Consider the following 22,199-nt stretch of genomic DNA (forward strand, 5'->3'; position numbering starts at 1 on the left):
TTTCAGATCACTTAGACTTAAAGAAAAAATAGTTGCAATTCAAGGAAACGTTAACGCCACCATTAAAACAGAGAAAGTTAAAGAAATGTTGGGCTCTGGTTTTTAGCTTCTTGAAGATTTGAAGAGAGAACAGATGCAGACTCACTCCCTGCCTCATGACTGGACCACGGGAGAATAACAAACCACCAACCCAGAGGCCTGAAACAACACCCATCTGTTTCATTGTTCCTGTGGTCAGAAGTCAGGGCACAGCTTGGCTCACAAGCCTAGAGTCAAGGTGTTGACTACGGTTTGGTTCTCATCCGGAGGCGTGGCTGGGGTAGAAGCTGCTTCTAAGCTCCCTTAGGTTGTTGGGCAAATCCATGTCCTCAAGGTTGTAGGACCCCAGAGCCCTGGCCTTTTGCTGGCTGACATTCATGGCCATGTGGCTTTTCCAAGTGTGGCTCCTTGGTTTGTTAAGCTGGCAAGGAGAGGCTGCTAGCAAGATGGAGCCTGATGTCATGTCACGTAATCACCGAGTGACGTCAGCACCGTTGCCATGTTCTGCTGACTAAAAGCAAGTCCCAGTTCCCCCACTCACTCAGGGAAACACCAGGAGTGGATCGTGGGGCCACCTTAGAGACTGCCGACCACAGATCACCTTCTTGAAAAGCGATTGCCATCTACTGTCCATTTTTGTGGAAAGTTATTTTAAAATGCTCCTTTGTTTTCTCCAAAATGACCCATGCTTTAAATCCTTTAAAGGATCACAACTCTATAGGGTCCATTCCTTCTTCTAACCCACTCGGATGTCCTCTGTGCCGTCCTGACCCTGCTGGGTGGGGGTTGCCCCCAGAGCGCTCCAGTCCACAGCAGGAATGTCAGGTGAAGTTGCTGTTTGTGGAACCTGGCTTTGGATTCCACAGTCCAAGCTGGTTTGGAACCTGGCTGTAGTTTGTCACAGTGTTTGTGTAGGGAAATGTGGTCCTGAGTCTCAAGTGTGACTTACTGGCTGTGAACTTTTAGAAGGCAAGACGCCCTCCTAGTAATTTTTTTTCTGTGGCAGTGTCTATGTAGACAGCGTTATTTGGGGTGTAAGTTGTGATGTCTGTGGGTTACCCTTTAAAAATTCCTTAAAAATAACAGGAGTCTGTGCTGTGTCTCCTCATTCTCTGGAGATGTGGACCCTGATTGTTATAAAGCAGTCACCAAAGAATGGAGAGTTTCATGAACGGCAGTCTGGATGATTGACTGTTGTTACATGGAGAGGCTGTGGGGTCACATTCAGGTAGCATTCTGTAGGGGACAGGGTGATTGGATTGCCCTGGAGTCTTCCATGAAACACAGCAGGTGGCGCTGCCTGGGACAGAGGATGCATCGGTGCTCCATCTCACACACTGCAGGAGCCCCCGCACACTGAATGCTACTCTCTTGTCTGGTGCAAGGAGCGACATTTGTCCAACTTCCTGGGCTGCCTTGCCCATCTGATGGCAGCCTGACCCGCTGGTAGTCCTCCACCAGCATTTGGTGGTTTGCTCCAGCATTTTGTGGTGCACGGACCCCTGTGGAACTGGCCATTTTCTTCCGGGACTTCAGAGTCATTTCTCGCCCAGAGAACAGAGACCATTCTGGCCCCACATAGCGGAGGTTTCCTCCCAATATATTCTGGAAGGTAGATGAGTGCAGCAGGTCATTGCCGGACTTCAACAAGGAAGGTAGCTGGCTGCACAAGGAGGCTGTGACATCTCTTACATGCTTTTCTTTTTGGGATGAGGGCTTGCGATTTTGGCTACTGGTAAAGTGTCATTACAGGAAGACCAACCATAAAATGCGGCATTTCCTGCTGAGGGGTTATTCGCGCATGACATATGCCACATAGATAATTCCCATGGTAACTGTGGGTGTGTGGAGTCTGTGTATCTCGGGGCTCTTTGAGGAGAAAGCCCAGACAGGGAGCAAATGGCAGGTGAATGTGAAAGATTAGAGCCTTTGCTTGTGCAAAAGTGCTTTATTAGTAAGATTAAAATATCATGCTCAAAGGCAAACATAATTGATTTGCTCCCCAGAGAAAGAAGGCTGAGCCACGAGCAGTCAGCTGTCCCGGTGCTGTTTCCCTCTCCACTCTGTGTTTCCTGACAAGACCAGAGCAATCCTTCTAAGAGAAGGTTTTTGAGATGGTCTTCCTTGGCTTAAAAATTTCACGTCTGAGTGTCAGTTTCTCAGCTTGCCATTCAAGACTCTAGTAAAAGGATGGTCCTGCCCCACCCGCCTGTCCACCATGGTCACCCCATTTCACCTGGGTTGTCTGATGTGTGTCACAGGCAGTTCAGTGGGCCTGTGCCTTCCCTCCCTGGTCACCTCAGCAGTGACATGTGACCCACAAGACGAACTCATGTCCCTCATGGGTACACAGAATATGCACAGAAACACACATGCCTACGAGTGTCTCTCTTTCAGCCACTATAAGCTCTGAAGAACCTCTGAATCACTCCTTTTTTTCCCCCTTAAATCTCTTCGTTGGAACCCATGTTGCCTTTTCTGGTTTCAGTCTGCTTCCCCAAATTTGATACAGACTTCGGCTCAGAGGATGCGTAGGAACAAGGCTGGTAAGAGGTACGACGAGGTCTGCCTGTGACAAACCCTTTACTCATGGCTGTTTTTCTAGGTTAAAAAAAATAGCTGAATATTGATAATTTCATATGGTTCAACCTAATCCTGTGTTAAAGACTATTTAATTAGACTCCATGGCTTATAGCACTGGGGGACTCTTCCAGTTCTGGAGGTAGGGGTTGATAAAGGTTGTGGAAGAATTTCTTCTTTGTTTTCTGGGTTAGCCCTGAGTGGATTCCTTTCTTTTCACATTCACTTTTGGAAATTTCCAAACATGCACAAATGTAGGGAGAAAGCGTAATGAAATCCCACGTACTCAATTATTCACATCTCCCAGGTAGACTCTTGACATGGATTTAACTTGTCTTTGGACGCTTATGCCTTCCTTTTTTTCTACTTGTTTGTTTGTTGGTTTTATTAGAATATTTCCGGGGCGCCTGGGTGGCTCAGTGGGTTAAGCCGCTGTCTTCGGCTCAGGTCATGATCTCAGGGTCCTGGGATTGAGTCCCGCATCGGGCTCTCTGCTCAGCAGGGCACCTGCTTCCCTCTCTCTCTCTCTCTGTCTGCCTCTCCGACTACTTGTGATTTCTCTCTGTCAAATAAATAAATAAGATCTTAAAAAAAAAAAAAAGAATATTTCCTTCCCCTTAACTCAGAAGCAGTCCACACTCATAGAAAAAATTATCCATATGCAGAAAATAAAAAATGTCCTTAATCACCTGTTGAAAGACAACTACTTCAGTTTCCCTTCCAGGCCATTCTTCATATAAACTCATATTCAGTATGTTATTATTATTTCCCAGAGGTGCTATTTCATGTTTCTCTCTCTCTCTGTTTTCTTTTTCTTTTTTCTTTCTTTCTTTTTTTTTTTTTTTTTTTTGACACTTTCTCCCTGCTTTTTTAAGGGATATAGTATCTCCAACATAATATCTAATCCATCTGCTTTGGCCTGCTCTTTCTAACACATACTTTTCTAAGCCTTGCTGTCTGTATACTTTCCAGAACATTCCCTGAAGCCTTGGTTGGGTGCTGGAACCCAAAATTCCCACCTTTCCTCACTCCCAAATAAAGTTCCTATTGCCTCAAAGCCCATGGGTCTTGGGACGCCTGGGTGGCTCAGTTGGTTAAGCAGCTGCCTTCGGCTCAGGTCATGATCCCAGCGTCCTGGGATCGAGTCCCACATCGGGCTCCTTGCTCGGCAGGGAGCCTGCTTCTCCCTCTGCCTCTGCCTGCCATTCTGTCTGCCTGTGCTCCCTCTCTCCTCTCTCTCTCTGATAAATAAATAAAATCTTTAAAAAAAAAAAAAAAATTAAAAAAAAAAAAAAAGCCCATGGGTCTTGCCCAGCAGCTGGAGGGAAGTAGGTGGATTATGTTAATTTACTCCACCATTTGAATAACTAATTGACTTAATTTTTACAGAGGAGTTGTCATTCAAGAAGAGGGTGTCACTTAACCCTTGTGAATCTTTTATTTGTAGGATCAGGTGACCCATTAAGAATTGTCAGCAGCATGGAGAATAAGTTTGGTCGAAGTTGAGTCCGTTTGGCACCTGGCATAGATAGGATTTCTGGAATCCAATGCATATATATATATATACATGCATATGCGCATGTGCATGTGCATAAACTGCCTTCTAAACTCCACTCTTACTCTCCTGAGAGGAGTAACAATGCTACTGTTGGTCTCTGGTGGGGATTAAATGAATTTGCAATGTGTTTCTTTTGAGGAGCTGGTGTAGAATGTTCCTTGTTTCCCAAGAACCCTAACCTCTTTGTGAGTCTGTTCTCCAGCTCAGTTCAAGGAGCTGGACCTGATTTTTCACAGCTGCTTTGTCTACCTTGGAACCAGTGCATTTCTAGAAATTCCAGGTTTTTTTTCACAGAGTTGCTTGTGACCATGGGAAGATGGGGAGGCGTGGAAATTTACTGGAACTTGGTGTCTAAATCTGTGAACTGCCCGGGTTTGTTGAGTGAATGCATTAGTAAATGTAAAAATAATGGGACTGTGAGTGTGCAGTGAAAGATCAGTTTTGTGTGGAATCCTCTGCTTTGCTCCAGGTCTAGATGCCAGTTCTCCTTGTGCTTTTTGTAAGAGGACAGTTCTGGAAGGAGCTACAGAAAACTCTTTCAGGATACCTTGGAGGCCTAGAGAATTAAAGAAGCAATGTTGAGTTAGTAAGTTTGAATTCTGATATTAGGGGAACTTTATTTAAGCATTGCTTTTCTACTTGAGAGACAAACATATAACAGCTTTTAAGGCCCAAGTGAAGTGCTTAACAGTTCATGTAAAGCTGACTTAATTAAATCCCCCACTCTGCAGGACCAGGCTCCTGTTCAGTTCTGGTTAATCAGCATTGTACTAGAGATGCTCACAGAGTTTGTAGCTCACTTGGCTTCAGATTCCAGATACAGAACGTTTTTGTCACATACAGCAAAAGTAGGTATGATTAAAGGCATGTATTAGAGGAGCTCTGAGCTCCTGATGGAATGCGTGTTTTTGTCGTAATGCATTTCTGTACACGGGGCCAGGGCCTCTGTCCTGATAAAGGAAAGCCTTCCCTAGTGATGGAAATGCCATCCAGAGACATAACTATTGTCTAATCACATCCTGTTGGCTTGAAAAGGAGCATTTCTAGATTGTATCTGGGTATCTGGTTTTTGTGAAAATGTGCTTCGTAGTTCTTCCCCTGGCTTCTTGTTTTTTATATCATTCTTCAATTTGACTAGATAATATTGAAAAGATTTGACTATAGCTAAGTTGGGCAAGTATCTGTGTCAAAGCCTCGCTTAAAGACAGCCCTGACGGCGGGAACCCTTCACTGATGGGGATTACCTGCCTTCTGCTACCGGGAAGCAGAGACAGCTGACAGTTTGCAAATTGATGTTTTGAAGAAAGAAATGAGAATGAGGAATGGCACACCAGAATGCCGACTGGTGTGGCAATAATAGCAGCTCTTTGCATTGGAAGAATAATGGATTTTGTTTTTCAGTGAGCTCTTTAATGCGATGTCTCATTTGACCCTCATGTGTACCTGCAACAATGGGACAACAGTGCTGTCTCATCTTTAGATCTGGAAACTGAGGGGCACCTGGGTGGCTCAGTGGGTTAAGCCTCTGCCTTCAGGTCATAATCTCAGCATCCTGGGATTGAACCCACATCGGGTTCTCAGCTCAGCAGGAAGCCTGCTTTCCTCTCCCTCTCTGCCTTCCTCTCTGCCCACTTGTGCACTCTCTCTCTGCCAAATAAATAAATAAAACCTTTAAAAAAATCGTTAAAAAAGATAGATTTGGAAACTGAGAACCCCAAACACTGACTTAAAGATAATGAATTACAAAAGCCTAGGCTGAGGGTGTGACAGGTACTCAAGCTGTCCCACTGTGGAGTGGAGCGGGGAAGCTGTCGCTCAAGGTGAGACAGGAGATGGGGATAGAGCACACCCCGAGACACTTTCCTGTGAGGAAAATGGGAATTGTTTCAAGGCTTCGTAGACAAGACTATGTTGCATAGGTTGGATTTGAACCCAACTGACAACTTTTTACATTTTTGTTTGTTTGGAGAAACAGAAACATACTCTTTAGTAGCTCAGACCATTAGATAGAGAGACCCTCCTGAGTTGTTGGAGAGTAATGGCAGTGATTACCTAAGATGACGGTCGGTTTCCTATCTGCTTCCTAACACCGAGTGTCTGCTCTGGGTGCTCTGTAGGATGTGGTCCTGTGAACACTGCTCCGTGCATCCTGTGTGCTAGGGGATGGAGGAGCGCTTAGGCACCACTCTCGTGGTGGGACACACAAAGACCTTTCCCTCCGCCGGTCAGCCCCGCTTCCTGCCCCTGCTTCTCTCCTGTACCAGCTCTCCACACCCTCCGTGCCTGTTCTTCAAACCTGCAGATCCTGCTTCAGAGGATGGGGCAAGTCTTTGGGGCAGAAAGACTTGGGCTTGAACCCTGATTCCATTGTTCACTGGCTACATGCTCTTCGGCAAGAGAGAAAGTCAAAGGAATGACTTGGTCTCTGGTGGGCTGGGCATCATTCATTTAAAAAAATCTTACCATGTGATTCTCTTGCACACCCAAGGTTGTGAATGACTGTGTTCTGGTAATGCTGGGTTTCCTTATTTCTGGAATGCAGAGTATTGCCAGATAGATAAAGTGGTGTGAAGATTAAATGAAATAATTTATCTAAGGGATCTTTCATTTGGCTGATGTTCCAAAATGTTAGTTGTTATTAACTAGTGCTATTTGTTTTCTGCTTTAGAAAGTTAACACATCTCATCACAGGCATTATGACAAATACAGAAACGAAGAAAACAACCTGTAATCTAAAAGATTATCTCAGTGTTTTGGTCCTTTACACACTCCTCCCCCTCACCTACGTGCTCACTGGGATAATAAAATGGGCTTTTTTACTTGATATTTTCCCAGAACATTAAAGCTGTTGAAAACGCTTGTCTGCCTGCATACCATTTCGGCAACAGATTTGCCCATGACAGATCTTGTTCTAGTTCTTTGGTTAGTATGGCACTGTCCACTCTCAGCCCCTTGGGTGCATGATCTGCTTGGGTCTCTGTGCTTCGTGAGCTCATGGGACTGTGGCACCACTCAAAGCTACCACGGAGCCTGGTTCCCTGCGCCTTTGTGTTCCTTGCCTGGCTGAGGGCCCTCTCATGGTCAGTGTCTGCATTCCTGTTCGCCTTGCTCTTTGCCATTTCTGCTTTGGAAGCTCTCTTGAGTACTTTCCTTTTCCCTGGCTGACTTCCTGACCTGTGCCGGGAAGCTGTGCTGCCCTGGTGGGTGTGCACCCGAGGTGGGTCCTCATGGCCGCCTCCTGGCCTGTCCCCCTGTGGCTTGGAAGTCAAGACCGAGGGGCAACACCTCTACTTTGCTGCCTCCTCCTGCTTCCCTCCGTCCAGCAGCTCTGCTCCACTGTGCAGACAGACTCAGGGCTTATGGCCACGTGTCGGGCTGTCCACACTGCTGCTGATGGGACATCAGAAGCTTCCGGCAGCTTTCTGCATTTAGCCCTGTGGAATCAGTAGAAGGAGGCAAGCCATGGACGGCTGGGCTCCTGGGGCTTTTTCTGATATGGCCAGAGTGTTAAAGTCACCGAGATTTGGACGACGGGTGGGCGCTGTGAGGGCATGTGATCACATTGGATCTTGTGCCTGCCCATGCCAGTGAGAAGCCACGTTATCTGTGGCCTGTGATAGAAAAGCATAAAGCATCTTTATTACTGAGGCTTCCGATGGAAGCAAGGAAATGCACAGGTGGACTTACGGACCGTACGCCTCTGTCCTTGCCTAATGAAATCACGCGTCTTTTCCTCAGGAAAGGACAGGTGTCCCATACTCTTTAAAGATTTGCATTATGACACTCTGCTATTACAAAGTACTACTTGTTTTTTATTAACCGAAGGAAATCGGAAGATTTTCGCGTTTACAAAATAAAGTCAAAAAGCAAAAATGGCATTCAGCATTTGTTTTGCAGCGCCAGAGCTCTGAACTGTATCTGTGAGTAGCTCTGCTCTATCTCGATTTTCTTGGTGTATCCATTAGCAAGATGTGTCCTAAAGTGTCAGAAAAGACTAATGGAGGTGATTTTTTGGGGGTCTGGGAACGCTCAACAAGCTTTCCATGTAATTAATGGTTGTTTCTTTGCTTTACACCGTTTCACTCATGAAGGGTTCCATAACAACACGCTACTTTCAGATGGCAAGGGGGGAGGCCTGAAGTGGCCTTTGAGATGGACAGTGAGACCTTCTCCTTTGGAGTTCCATCACCCGATGGGCCCAGCTTCTGGAGCTGTCGTGTGTGCTTACCTCTTCCCACCCTGACACTCAGCTTCCTGGGGTGGGACCATGGGTTTATGCATTTCCATAAATCCTGGCTGTGTTGAGCTTAGGGCATCAAAATGGAGTGAGATTGGTGAGATGTGGTGGGATTTAGTGTAGCTGTTGATCATTGTACAGATTCCTCCCCACAAGAAAGGATGACCTAATCTTCAGATAACACTTTCAAAACCTCTGTGGCAACTTTCTGCATAAACCCCAGCAGCAAGAAGTTCATAACAACCCACCATTGTGGGAATTTGAACGATTAGATTAGGTTTATGCAGATGGGTGTTCTTTCGTCTCCCTGTTGGTTGAATGACCACCTGTGGGGTTTCAGCATGAATAGAAATAGTGGCATAATGTGTACAAAATCCTGACAGTTGATGCCACTCAGAGAATATAGTTTTATGCTACTTCTAGGGAGATGGAAAGGATATTCCTTAAACTTGAACCCAGGACATGGCAATTATCTCATTTTCAGCTACCCTGCTACTTGGAGACCCGTGCCTTCCCTGGGCCATCCCCTCCGGTCCTCCCAGTGGCATTTGGCTGCATTGTTTTTTCCAGCGTCTTCCAAGGGAACTGAGCTTGCCCTTACCCCCGATGGCAGGTAGTACTTCAGCAGTAACCAAGACACGAGCATCACTTGTATGCCAACTGCACGGCAGTAGTAAAAACTAAATAAGAAAAAAACAAAAAGAAAAGTAACCAAGGTAAAAATAGTGGGAAGTCTCCTGTCACAAGTCCATTCTGTGCTCCCCACGCCGTGTTCACAGAGCAGTTCCCCTGGGCTGCTGGGGACAAGGAAGGGGCCCAGAACTGTCCCTAGAGAAGAGAGATGCTGTGTGCCCATTTAGGGGAATTGAATTGCGCCTGTCTAGTCACATTTTGTACTCAACAAAGACTTCCCTTTCCACATTACGCTTGAAAACCAGTATCTGTATCTAGTTATGCAATCCAGTAAACTGCCCCCTTAAGTCGAAGAGGGTACTGCACCCCCAGCATTAGGAAGTGAGTTCCTTGAGCAGGTTTCTGGCTGATAGGCGCGTGCCCACCCGTTGCTGGTGGTTCATGGGCATTTGTGCTCCCCCTGCCCCCACAGCTCTGCACGTCCTGGGGGCTCGTTTTGGCCTGGCACGATCATGGCACTCTTGTTTGCCTTCTGTTCTGAGGAAGCTCAGAAGTGTGTCCCCCGCATATGTCTGGGCTCCAGTAGCTTTTGCTTCTGCTCCAGACAACAACGGACTTTGGAGAAAGGTGTATAAATTATGGACCAGCCCTTCCAGAGCCCAAGACAGAATGGGTCTTATCTTTTAGAGGATGGCCGATGGCTCATCCCACCTAACCGCCGGGGCCCCCGCTCACTCTGTGAAAGCCCAGGAAAGGGGATGCTGTTTAATTGCCCTGTCCTTGCCTTGCTCTGGCTTTTATTGTTTGGGGGGTGGGGTGCACTTACTTTAGGCAGAGGACTTCTAGGAGGGGCAGTAGGCACTCTCTAAAGGTCAGTGGCATTTACCAGTCAGGTCAAAACCGGTGTGCGTCATAAGGAGCTTCCCCCAATCCGCTTCTCTTCCCTAGGAGATTCCTGTCTACCTACAACACTCCCCTCCCTGCCAAAAAGGATGTCCAGGAATGATTTTACAGGGATTTTGCACATCCCCTAGTGCAGCCTCTTCTGCCAAGGGTTGTGTTGAAATGTGGCCTCTTTAACTCATTATTCAAGCCATTGTTTCCTGAGAGTTTTGTTAGGATTTACAATCTGACTTGAATAAATCCAGTTAATCCCCTAAGGAAGAAAGGGAGAAAAGAAAAGGCAGTTCTAGGAGGAATTACACCCTGGGCTCTCTCACCAGTGCTGGTCCTTCCCCAGGCCCTGGGGCCCCAGCAGGTCTTGACTCTCTGGGAAACCTGCTTGCCCCAGGTATCCCTCGTAGCCTCACCTCATAGCCTCGGAAGCAGGCCAGCATGTGGTCTGCTGGGCTCTGTGCTTGTTCTTCCCTTGCTCACAACGCCTGCCCTTTTCTGCTCCTGTCACACCCTCCTGTCTGGGGTCTTCCTGCTGCACTACGCTCCACAAATAATGTCCTCTTTCCTCACTTCCTCCCCACCTTCCAGCACAGTGATATCATTTCCTTCCCACCTGGAATGCCAGGGCCCTCGATGAGCACTTGGGGCCCAGTGCCTTCCGAGCTCCATGACCTGGTTTGACCCTCGACTCTCAGAGTTATTTTTCCTCCTCTTTATAATGAGATCAGAACATATGACTGTTATTCCTAGCTGAAAACTTCTGGGTCTTTTTTTTTTTTTTTTTTTTAAAGATTTTATTTATTTATTTGACAGAGGGAGATCACAGCAGGCAGAGAGGCAGGCAGAGAGAGGGGAAGGGAAGGAAGCAGGCCCCTGCTGAACAGAGAGCCCGATGTGGGACTCGATCCCAGGACTCTGAGATCATGACCTGAGCCGAAGGCAGCGGCTTAACCCACTGAGCCACCCAGGCACCCACAACTTCTGGGTCTTGAAGAAGCTTTTTTTTTTTTTTTTTTGGTCTTCTCTTGGCCAGTCAGATGAAGTAGAGAGAGGCCGGTTCCCATTCCTGTGTGACCACATGGAGCACCATGGCCAGGGGCTGGGGGTGGGGGTGGGGGGTTGCCAGACCACTCTGTGCCCGGTGGCTGAGGCTACAAGGTGTGGGCGGGCAGTCGGCTTGTGGGTGGTTAGGTATGGACTTTGCTAGATCTGTCAGTCGCCGGTTAGATTACTGTGTTTTCTGGTGTCTTGATTGTAGCAAGGTGAGGTCAGTACCCATCCATGGATGATCAAGATGAAAAAGCAATGATGTTTTTTTCCACCTCAGTAGCTAGATAGCTTCTCTCTGCACAAGCTGTTTTTTTTTTTTTTTTAAATAAACTCTTTAGTTCAGCACAGTTTTAGATTTATAGAAAAATTGTGGCGCCAGTACAGAGTTCCCATACTCTTCGCACCAGCTTCCTCCATTGCTAGCACCCTACATTAGCGTGTGCCCCGATCTAACTAATAACCCTACTTTATTTAGATTTCCGTAATTTTCCCCGAGATCCTTTTTCTGTTCCAGGACCCCATGCAGGACCCCACATGACATTCAGTGGTCATGTCTCCCCAGGCACCTCTTGCTTGTGACAGTTTCTTGGACTTCCCTTGTTCCTATGGCCCTGAGGGTTTTGAAGAGCACTGGTTAGGTGTTTTATAGGATGTCCTCCATCTGCCGTTTGTCTGGTATTTTTCTCCTGATTGGATGGTTTGGGGAGGAAGATCACAGAGGTCAAGTGCCCTTCTTGGCACATCCCATAATCAAATGTTTGTCGTGGTTGATCATGGCCCCCTGGTCTAGGCAGTGTAGGTAGAAACCTAGTTAGGTTTCTCCACTCTTTTCTGCCCTTTTCAGACTGGCCTCTGTGGAAATAAGTCACGTGTGCAGGCTACTTGAGGCTAGGGAGCTCTGTTCCATGTCTGTGAGGGTGGGCGCTGGCATCCTGGCCCCTTTGGGACGAGCTGCCCAGGCAGGATTGGCCTGTGTGTTAGCGGACGGGGAGTGGTATGTTGGCACAGGGTGCGGTCCGTGGTCTGCACTCATCCTGGGACCTGCGCTCGGCTTGTTCCGGGTGACACGGGTTGGCTGACAGCAGCTGTTGGTGAATGTGTGCCCTCTTGTGATTCCTGCTCAGAAGTGGATCCTCTAGCACATTCTCCTAACATTTTAGTCCAGAAGAAAAGGGCTTCCTTGGAGGAGTAACAGTTACTCCTAACTTATAATAATTCAGCATTTTTTCTGTTCTGGACCTGTATTAACCTGGTTCTTGCTCTCAGGGGATCCAAGGAAGGTCTAAAATAGCATTGCCGGGGCGCCTGGGTGGCTCAGTGGTTTAAGCCGCTGCCTTCGGCTCAGGTCATGATCTCAGGGTCCTGGAATCGAGTCCCGCATCGGGCTCTCTGCTCAGCAAGGAGCCTGCTTCCCTCTCTCTCTCTCTCTCTGCCTGCCTCTCCATCTACTGTCAAATAAATAAATAAAATCTTAAAAAAAAAAATAGCATTGCCATTGCTATTCAAGGCATCTGGGTTTTAATAATTAAAATATGGTTGGGGTTGTCTTCCATAACCTCATATTTGGAATAACATCTTGCTTTTCCAGGGGAATTGCGAGATTATTGAGGACAAGAATTATGTCATTAATTTGTGTTTTTCATACTGTGCAATTTCTGCCTATAGACGGCTCTCCCTTAAGAGCTGCAATAAATGTGGAAGTTCAGAGACCTCAAAGTCAAGGCCGCTGGAGGAACTGGCCTCCTGGGCATTTCTGTCCATGCTGGTTAGGCCTGAGAGGGGTAGAAGTCATAGGTGGATGTTCTGATGACCAGTTGTGGAATTCTGAGATGTAAAATATTTTAGCCGTCAGTGATGATAGAGGACATGGTGGCTGTCTGTGTTGCAATAGGAGGAGGTTAATGCATTGGGTAAAAGGCAATAATAAACGCTTACATTCTTTTTTCTCTAGCAGAATTGAACAACACGATGGGGTGCAAAGTTCTGCTCAACATCGGGCATCAGATGCTGCGGAGGAAGGTGGTGGACTGCAGCCGGGAGGAGAGCCGGCTGTCCCGCTGCTTGAACACTTTCGACCTGGTGGCCCTGGGGGTGGGCAGCACGCTGGGTGCCGGTGTGTATGTCCTGGCCGGAGCTGTGGCCCGTGAGGACGCGGGCCCCTCCATTGTCATCTCCTTCCTGATCGCAGCGCTGGCCTCAGTGCTGGCCGGCCTCTGCTATGGCGAGTTTGGCGCTCGGGTCCCCAAGACAGGCTCAGCCTACCTCTACAGCTACGTCACCGTTGGGGAGCTCTGGGCCTTCATCACTGGTTGGAACTTAATCCTCTCCTACATCATCGGTAGGTCCTAGGAGGCCTGGAGCCTGCCCCCTTCCCTCTCTGCTGTTCTCACCTCCAGACCACAGCCATGCTCTCCTCTGCTCCCTGAGTGGACCGAGACTAGCTCCTCTCTACGACTGCCCTCCTCCCTTAACTGTGGTACATGCTTCCTTTCCCCTTTGTTAGGGGGGCCTGCCTCGGGGGTATCGCTCCTCCTTCTGGTATGTGCATCGGACCTAGTGGAGATGAGCCAGGCCAGCAAGAAGGTCAGTCCTGTGAACACAAGAGATGGAGGTTCAGTGGGATGTCCTTACTGCTTAAAAGGAGTGTAGTCCCTTTCAGTATTTTTGATTATTGATGACTAGAGTAAACATATCACTGATAAAGGAAAATTTAGGAAATACAGAAAAACGCAACACAGAAAGTAGACATTGCCGAATCTGACAACCCAGAGAAATTAATGGTTATCCATTCACTCCTTCTTTCAGCAGCTATTTCTTGAGCTCCTCCTCTGTGCCAGGCATTATGCTGGATGTTAGGAACACCATGGAAGGAGAAGACAATCTCTATTCAGAAGAGTTTAGGGATCTATTAATATTTCTGTCAACTTAAATTTTTTTTTGTCCAGTATGTCTCTTTATTTATAAAACAACATATAATAAACATTTCTCATCTATTAATGGTTTTTCCATAGTAATATTCCAAATGATTGTATATCATTACGTAGTTTTATGTATGTAGCATAATTTTTTAGGTGTTCTCCTAGAGTACTTAGATTGTTTCCAGTTGTGTAATTATTGTTATAAATAGTTTAATGTCATTTAATGTCTTCCGGCACGGCCATGATTTTTTTCCTTTAAAATAGTCTAAGAAGCAAAATGTGTAGGTCAGTGGGCCCGTGTCTTTTAAGGCCCATGTTGCCTGCAATCCTCCAGACGGCCACAGGCTGTCTTCCTCACATACTCGCTGACCCTGAGCACCAGCATTAAAAACAACCAACAAACAAAAACACTCAAAATACAAAGTCTTCTTAGTATGGTAGGTGAAAAGCTATTGTTTCTTTTGATGTTGTTTGTATTTTGGTTACAACCAAGGTTGAACACATCTTAAAAGACTTAAAAGAGACAAACACCTGAATGTAAGAATAAGCAAAGGATATGAATGGCCAATTCCTACAAGTAGAAGTATAAATAGGCTCTAAACATTCCATTTCTATTTCAGCAAACTTTTTGTAATATTTTCAAAACACAATAAGACGTGGTAAGTGGATCCCAGTAGGCTCCTGTGTTCCCTACACTGGGAATGGCGTAAGGGTCTATGTGCTGCCTGAGGGGATGCGGGGCCCAGGGGCTGTGTGGGGCACCTGCTGCCGCTTGCCCAGGCTGGCTGGCGGAGGGCTCCTGCCACGCTCTCTGAGCAGCACCTTCCCTCTCTTTTCTGGAGCTCGTGGTACCTAATGACAGCCAGCATAGCTTATGCTTCTAAGTTTGAAAATACAATTCATAATTTTTTTTTTCAGTACAGCACTAAAATTTATAATCACAAATGCTCCTGCAAGCTCAAGTGTCTGAGTGGGAATGTAGCTGTTTTAAATGGGTTGTTATGTTCCCTTCGGATTTACCTGGGCATAAAACAAAACCTGAGCAGGAATCGCCCTCTGCTCCTATACCAACAAAGGAAAGACTCTTTGCCAGCGTGCTGTTTGCTTATGTGAAACTGACTCATGCATGTGCCACTGTGGGTCATTCTCGGCCTCAGCTTTTGGGAAGGGTAGTTTTTCTCAGCAAACGTGGGTTTTTTGAAAGCTATGTTTCAAAGATGGGGAGTGAAGGAGGCCAAGAAGGAAGGCCGGGTAGCCCCTCTCACCCCTCACAGTAGGTTTCGGAGCCTGATCAGCTGTGGGCTGGCCTCTGTTGGGGAGAGGGGAAGACCATTTTTTTCCCTTGGGCTGGCGATGAGCAGAACTCGTAACAGCCTGGATGCTGAGGATGAAGACACATGGTTAAATTTTTGAGTTGTCAGACACACACTCAATAGGAGACCCACTAGCAACATTGAATCTCGTCCCCCAGCCATATTCTATGGGTGATCCAGACCACAGTCACCGGCGAGGTCCCTTTTGAAAGGAAAGGAAAGTGCTATATGTGAATATTGGAACTGTAGTGACGTTTCCTTGAAAAGCAGTGATTTGATTCAGGTTGAAAGAGCATGCAGTCAACAGCTGTTGGCATTTGGGGTGCTGTGTCCGTTTGTGATCCTCAGGGTGGGGACTGTGGGGTGGAGAGGAGGAAGGCTGGGCTGTGGCTGTGGTCAGACACTTGGGGACCTGTGGGCAGGTAGTGGGAGCCCAGGTTTGGGCACAGAGCAGCAGAGGGGGCCGGCGCCAGCTCCGGGGTGAGCAGGTGACTGTTGCTGAGGGGGATGGTCAGCACATGTGGATCTCCTTGTTCCATTGTTACTGGGAGAACAGCATTCCCTGGTGGGTGGGGACCCTCAGCTCTGCTGTCGGGAGGGTCTTAGAAGAGAAGCTTCCAGAGCCAGATGTCTCAGGCTGCCCACCATAGTCCCTGAGTAGATCACGAAATCAGCTTCATGGTTTGCCACCAGTATTTCTTTTAGTAATGAAATAAAATAAGTAGAGTTGAAAAATACCACCAACGTGCCCCTCAGGTGGTAAGGGTAAATAGCACTGTTCTGCAAACTGTTGATTATTCAGTTGTATATTGGAAACACAGTACCGTGAACATACTGGGTTGTGGTGGGAAGTGTGTTTCTCTCCGGGCCTGTGAGGCTTCCCCAGCCCCATCACTTTGCTGCAGGCACTAACTGAGCCTCACTTCTGAGCTAGCACAGACCGGGGTCTGCCTGCCGCCACTGGGTCCCAGCGCATCGTCCACGACCCCTGGCATGGTAGCTGTGAAGTGGAGCCTGATGACAAATGCTGTTCATTGTTTTCCATCAATTTCCTCTGGTGCATCTGTTTCATGACAGGTACTTCAAGTGTAGCGAGAGCCTGGAGTGCGACGTTTGACGAGCTGATTGGCAAACCCATCGGGGAGTTCTCGCGGACGTACATGGCTCTGAATGCCCCTGGAGTGCTGGCCGAAAACCCAGACATATTTGCTGTGATCATCATTCTTATCTTAACAGGTAAAGCCACGCAGTGGGACACCTCGGTTGGGGTAAGGGGCCTGAAGTGCAGGGCAGGCTCCCATGAGGCCCCTTTCTAACTGTTCCTCATCCTCCTTTCCCTCCTCTTGTTTCTTTCTGTGACGAATGCAGGCATCTTGTTGGTCTTAGCAGCTTCTTGTACACACAGGGTGGACCCATTGACTAGCTGTCAAAGCTGCTTGTCATTTAATTAAAAAAAAAAATCTCAGGTATTTGTATAGCTATTTGTAGAGTGGGATTTTGTTAGTATGGTGGGCTTTATTGTTTAAGTGACCCAGGAATTCCCCTGACTTCGTGGAAAGCATTTGTAAAGGGAAGTGGCATTCTTCCTCGGGGAACAGAGAGAGGAAGAGGTCGGGCTGGGCACCAGTATGCGCCTTGGATGCTCGAGAAGTCTTGGATGGTTTTACACCTAACAGCCAACAAAATGCCCATTAAAGAAATGTTTCACGGGACATTGGGGTGGCTCAGCTGGTTGAGCGTCTGCCTTTTGCTCAGCTTATGATCCCAGGGTCCTGGGATTGAGTCCCGCATCGGGCTCCCTATTTGGCAAGGAACCTGCATCTCCCTCTGTGTCTGCCTGTGCTCCTCTGCTTGTACACTCGCTCGCTCTCGCTCTCTCTCTCTCTGTGTGTGTCAAATAAATGAGTAAAATCTTTAAAAAAAAAATTTAATGGCAGAGTCACGGGTACAGAATTTTAAAATTACAGATAGTGCTTGAAGATGACTGAAGGCAGCTTCCTCTTAGTGATGCTTATCCGTGTCCCGGCCTCGAGGATGGGAGTTTTTTTTCCATGTGGCACTTAACTGTATAAGCATTAAGCTGAATGCAGATAAATCCCCCTTTGAGACTAGAAGATCTTGGATGGGTTCTAAAAACAACATGCCTTATTTTACGCACCATGTAATTGAAATCATCTTGCATAGGACAGTCTCAGCAGTATTTCTGGTCCAGCTGGCAGGAACGTGTATCAGAAATTAAGTTTGCACTGGGAGATTTTCATAAACACGAGAGGGAGGGACGCCAGAGAGAAATAGAGCACAGCACGAGGAGGTGTTCCCTGTGATTAATTGCTCACTTCCCTTCTAGCACCTTCATTTCAGAATCAAATCTTCTATTGTGAAATGCATTTTTTTATTTTAAGTTTATAAAAGGTGCGCATGGCAGGGCAGCAGTCTCAAGTCATAAGTGGTGGTCACCTGTCACTTGGACACCTTTCCATGTCTCTTTTCTTCCCCAGCCAGGAGTTTAGCCACAGCAGTCCCCAAATGGTGTGTGTACCCACAGGTGATGATGTGGCCTAAGTCTCCGAAACAGTGTTGTCATGTGGTTTCCATGTGTTTTTATCACTTGGGTCTTTTTACTTTTTTTAATGTGAGTTTATGATCCATCCGTAACTTGTCTAGCTTAGACGTCGTTTTACATGCACTGAATCTGATGACGAACCTTATGGTTTGTGGTGCCGCAATCACAGAAAGCTGCCATTGCTCATACTGCTAACGTTGCACGGTGAATCTGAATAATCTTCCATTCTACCAGCAAACTCACGCAGCCAGATGTCTCCTCATTGGAGAAAAAAAAAAAAAAACCCACTGTGCCCTCAGGGGAGTCCCAGGAAGTTATGTCAGTGAGTGGAGAGGGTGCCGGGAGAGGGCCTTCTCTTCATCCCTGGGAGGGGGTTGTGCTCCAGGAGGGTGGGCTATGGTGTTCCCTGTCGCTGCAGTCCTTGGGTGCCTGCCGGGTGGCACCCTTAGCTCCAGAGGGGGCCTGCGAGACCAACTTTGATGGCTTTGGGAACCACTGTGTGGACTTTGGTTAGTTTGATCCCTGCCTCTAGAAAGATGATTAATTCAGCCCCATTCCCAGAAGCTCACCGAAATCTTGGGAGGTTTGATGTCGCTTGGATTCTTCTTAACTCACCCTCTCGTCCCATCCCTGTCCCTGTCCCAGGAAGGACTCCTCAGGCACAGAGTTCACACCATCAGGCAAAATTTTCTTGTTTATGCGCTTTTTCAGGACTTTTAACTCTCGGTGTGAAAGAGTCGGCCATGGTCAACAAAATATTCACTTGTGTCAATGTTCTGGTCTTGGGCTTCATAATGGTGTCAGGATTTGTGAAAGGATCGATTAAAAACTGGCAGCTCACAGAGGAGGATTTCCAGAACACATCCAGTCATCGCTGCTTGAGCAAGTGAGTTGTTTCTCCTTCCTCTCAATATGTGACATTGATTCGTACTTGGTACTTAAACAGACACGCACGTTGGGGGCATGTAATTGGCCAGAACACTACATGCCTTTTTTAAAAAAGTAATTTGAATTTGAATTAATTTTTTGTGTGTAGTAAAATAGCCGAGGGTGTTTCTTTGGTTTGAAATTTTGTCAAGTTTCATTTCCCTGAACTCGACAGTGTATTGTCTGATAAAGGAAGATATTCAGGAAAACAAAATCTTCATTCTAATTCTGAAATTGTACATAGTTGAAAATCGTTGTCAGACTCACTAAGTAATCTATTCCTCAAATTCTGTTTCTTGACCAACCTCTGAATTTGGTTTCAGAAAAGCTTTTCTCGGCAAAGCCATGGTGCTATCCCTTGATTATGATTCCTTCCTATTAATAACATAGACAGAAGAAGAAACCTGGAGGACTCTTATCACAGGCTTTTATCAGAGGCTTTCAGAATTACTGATTTATGAAAATGTGATTATAATAGTCTTTCTCCTACCCTCAACTTGGGGTGTGTCAGCCCTGAAAACCCCAACACCCTTATATTCTCTGACTCAGAATAACCAGGATGAGGGGCAGGTGACAGGCCAGCTCTTAGACCTGTGCTTTTTTAGGACCCTCAGGGAAGCCTCATCGACAAGCTCCAACTATCTAGAAAATAAAAGCCAAGCAAATTAGGATGTATCTTTTGGATCTTTTTAGGTCAGATTTTTTCAGGGGAATCTTATGGTCCTAGGACAGAGAATGGGGAGTGAGATTTTTGTCTACGGTTCTGTTGTAATTACAACCAAGGGTTACACAGCTCTGGTAAGGAGAGCTTCCTAAAATCCAGTGTCTTTAAAATGATGTCTCAGCCCCTGACATGAGTGGCCCAGGTTGACTGGCCCACGAGGCTGCACACAGGCTTGCAGGGATCCAACAGGTTGCTCCATCCCACCCTAGGATGGGGTCCTCCTCTGTGTGGTCAGAGCTGGGCTCTCCTCGAGGGAAAGAGGGTATGAGAGAGAGTGTGCCCATGCTTTGGAGGGCAGATCCGGAAGACACACGTATGTCCCTTCTGCCAACATTGGGCTGGTGAGAATCCAGTGGGTGGCCACATCTAGCTGCAAGGGAGACTGAGAAATGAGGTCGTCCCACACTGGGGATCTGAGTGGTCACACGTGAACTTGGTCTCTGGTTCAGGCCCAGATGTATCTTACAGTGATCTGGTCACTGGACAGGCATTGATGTGTGATGAGTTCACTACTAGAACACAAGCAGGAAACTGTTGAATGTATGACATATTATATGGTTAACTATTCAAATAAAAAAGAATCTTCCTTTTGGAGACTAAATGACTACAGAGAAATGAGGATTTAAAATTTTTTTTTAAAGATTTTATTTATTTATTTGACAGGGAGAGAGAAAGGTCACAAGTAGGCAAAGAGGCAGGCAGAGAGAAAGGGGAAAGCAGGCTCCCCGCTAAGCAAGAGGCCCTGATGCGGGCCTTGATCCCAGGACCCTGAGATCATGACCTGAGCTGAAGGCAGAGGCTTAACCCACTGAGCCACCCAGGTGCCCCTTTAAATTTTCTTTTTAAAAGTAAGTTCTATGTCCAAGTGGGACTAGAACTCCCGACCCTAAGATCAAGGGTCACATGCTCTACTCACTGAGCCAGCTGGGCCCCGCTGAGAAATGAGGGTTTTTAATGTAGCATTCCTAAGCTTTCCTGAATCCTATGTATGCCAGATTTATTGGTGCTCAGTATCTCAGGGTAGAATAAAGCCAGTTCAAACTAAGCTTGGGAGTAACAGTAGATTTTGAAAACTTGGGACGACTCTCTTGCTGGTGATGGTTCACAGGTCACGAATTAAATCTAGATGGCGTGTCTTTTTCCTGGTGGTCGATGGAGATTGAATATTATTGTTTTCATGAAGAGCTTGTTTGTGCCTGCTGATAATCTTTCCTGTCCTGGGTAGTCCTCACACTCTGGGTCCCGGTGACAAAGGACTGTGCTGCCCCCAGCCCCCAGAGCACTGCCCTGAGGTAGAAGGCTGCCAGTCTGGGGCACAGTTTGCTCTTTGATTTTGTCAAAACCTAGAAACTTCTTTCTTCCCCTTTATTTGCAGCTCTAGATTTGTATTTCTGAGCATGGCCACGTAGTCTTTCATGAAATTGCTTGTCTCTCTGAAATAATAGGGCATTTCCCAGCCAAACCATGCAGCTTGGAGAGCTTCAGCCACAGTTGGTGGCCGTTCTCACCCCACTGGGTTGTGATTTTGTGATCTGGTCTCCATGACTTTGCTGTGGACGCCCCTGTGAACCTGGAGTCTGTCTGTGGCTTGGCCTGGACTGGGAATATGACCCGACAGCCTGGTGGGTTCCTTGCCGCCTTCGTCTCCTGCTACTTCTGGCTTTCTTAGCCAGAGTCCTACAGATGGGCCACAAGTGTAGCAAAGTGTAAAGCCACAGCACGACTTGGAACCGTGGTTATGTTGCATATGGTTTCTTGTCAGGGAGGATGGAAACCCCAAAATAACATTGGCTTCCACGAGATAAAGGTTTCGTTCTCTTAAGTCAACATCTGCAGGTGGTCAGTCCAGCGTATGGCTTCGGTGGGCCGGAAATCCAGTTCTTCCGTCTGATGGCTCTGTCCATGGCCCACATTCCCAGCGTCACTCCAGGGTCCAAGATGGCGCCCAGCAGCAGGAAGGAAATGAGAAAAGGAGAGGAGCAGCCTCCCTCTCCACTTCATTTCCCTGATGTTTCTCAGGAGATGCGTATCTCATGTCTGCTCAAATCAAGGGGCCACAGCTCGCAGCTGGAGTCGGAGAAACACACTGTCTTTATTCTTAGTGTTCCTGTGTCTAGCTAAAATAATTAAGTTCTATTACTGTGAGGAAGAAGGGGGTATGGCTTTTGGGAACAACTAGCAGTATATGTCAGGGTGGCAGATGGAAGTCAGAAGAACAGAATCTTAGCGCAGGATGCTTTCCACGGATGCTGTGGGAAAAGGCCACGCGGGGGAGAGGACCTCCCGCATCCGCACCATGGAGGCTGCCTGTCAAGACCTCACCCCAGGCTCGCAGATGTGGTGGCCACAAGACAGCTTTTCTTTCCTTCCTGTGCCAGTTCCCCTCTTTGCTATCCTGGGTGACTGGCTGGGTGGCAGGCGGAAGAGCTGGGCAGCCCAGCTGCAGGAGTCGGGGCACCGGGCTGAGGTCTGGCTTTAACCTGCTCTGCCAGCTGATGTTGGCCGGGTGTGGGCCACGGCAGCCCCTGAGAGCTTGCTTCCCCGGGTCTTCGTGTGTTGGTGGCTAGATGCTGACTGGGCACAGCCCCCACACGCGGAGAGCACGTCGATGACAGATTCACATAAAGAGCCTTCACAAAACATTTGTAAATGCTTTGGTTTGAGGCCATGTAGATCAGGTTGTGTGACTATTTCATAGCGAGCCGCTGTCCCGGGAGCAGAATACCCAAGTTAAACATCGAATTTAATTTTTTGAGTAGG

General features: G+C 47.3%; 1 protein-coding gene across 6 annotated transcripts in view; it reads left to right on the forward strand.

The window, feature by feature from the left end:
* SLC7A1 (solute carrier family 7 member 1) overlaps positions 1-22,199 on the forward strand; it is a 79,964-nt gene that overhangs the window by 40,826 nt on the left and 16,939 nt on the right. For 4 of the 6 annotated variants that reach the window (XM_059143816.1, XM_059143811.1, XM_059143813.1 and 1 more), the window contains 3 exons: positions 12,949-13,332; positions 16,303-16,461; positions 18,500-18,674. In XM_059143816.1, coding sequence (XP_058999799.1) covers positions 12,963-13,332; positions 16,303-16,461; positions 18,500-18,674 — 704 coding nt within the window. In that variant the 5' untranslated portion in view covers positions 12,949-12,962. Of the gene's footprint in view, positions 1-12,945; positions 13,333-16,302; positions 16,462-18,499; positions 18,675-22,199 lie in introns of all 6 variants that reach the window. The other 2 variants (XM_059143812.1, XM_059143815.1) reach the window with 1 other exon arrangement.

This window comes from Mustela lutreola, chromosome 13 (assembly GCF_030435805.1).
Source record: "Mustela lutreola isolate mMusLut2 chromosome 13, mMusLut2.pri, whole genome shotgun sequence".
Lineage (NCBI taxonomy): Eukaryota > Metazoa > Chordata > Mammalia > Carnivora > Mustelidae > Mustela > Mustela lutreola.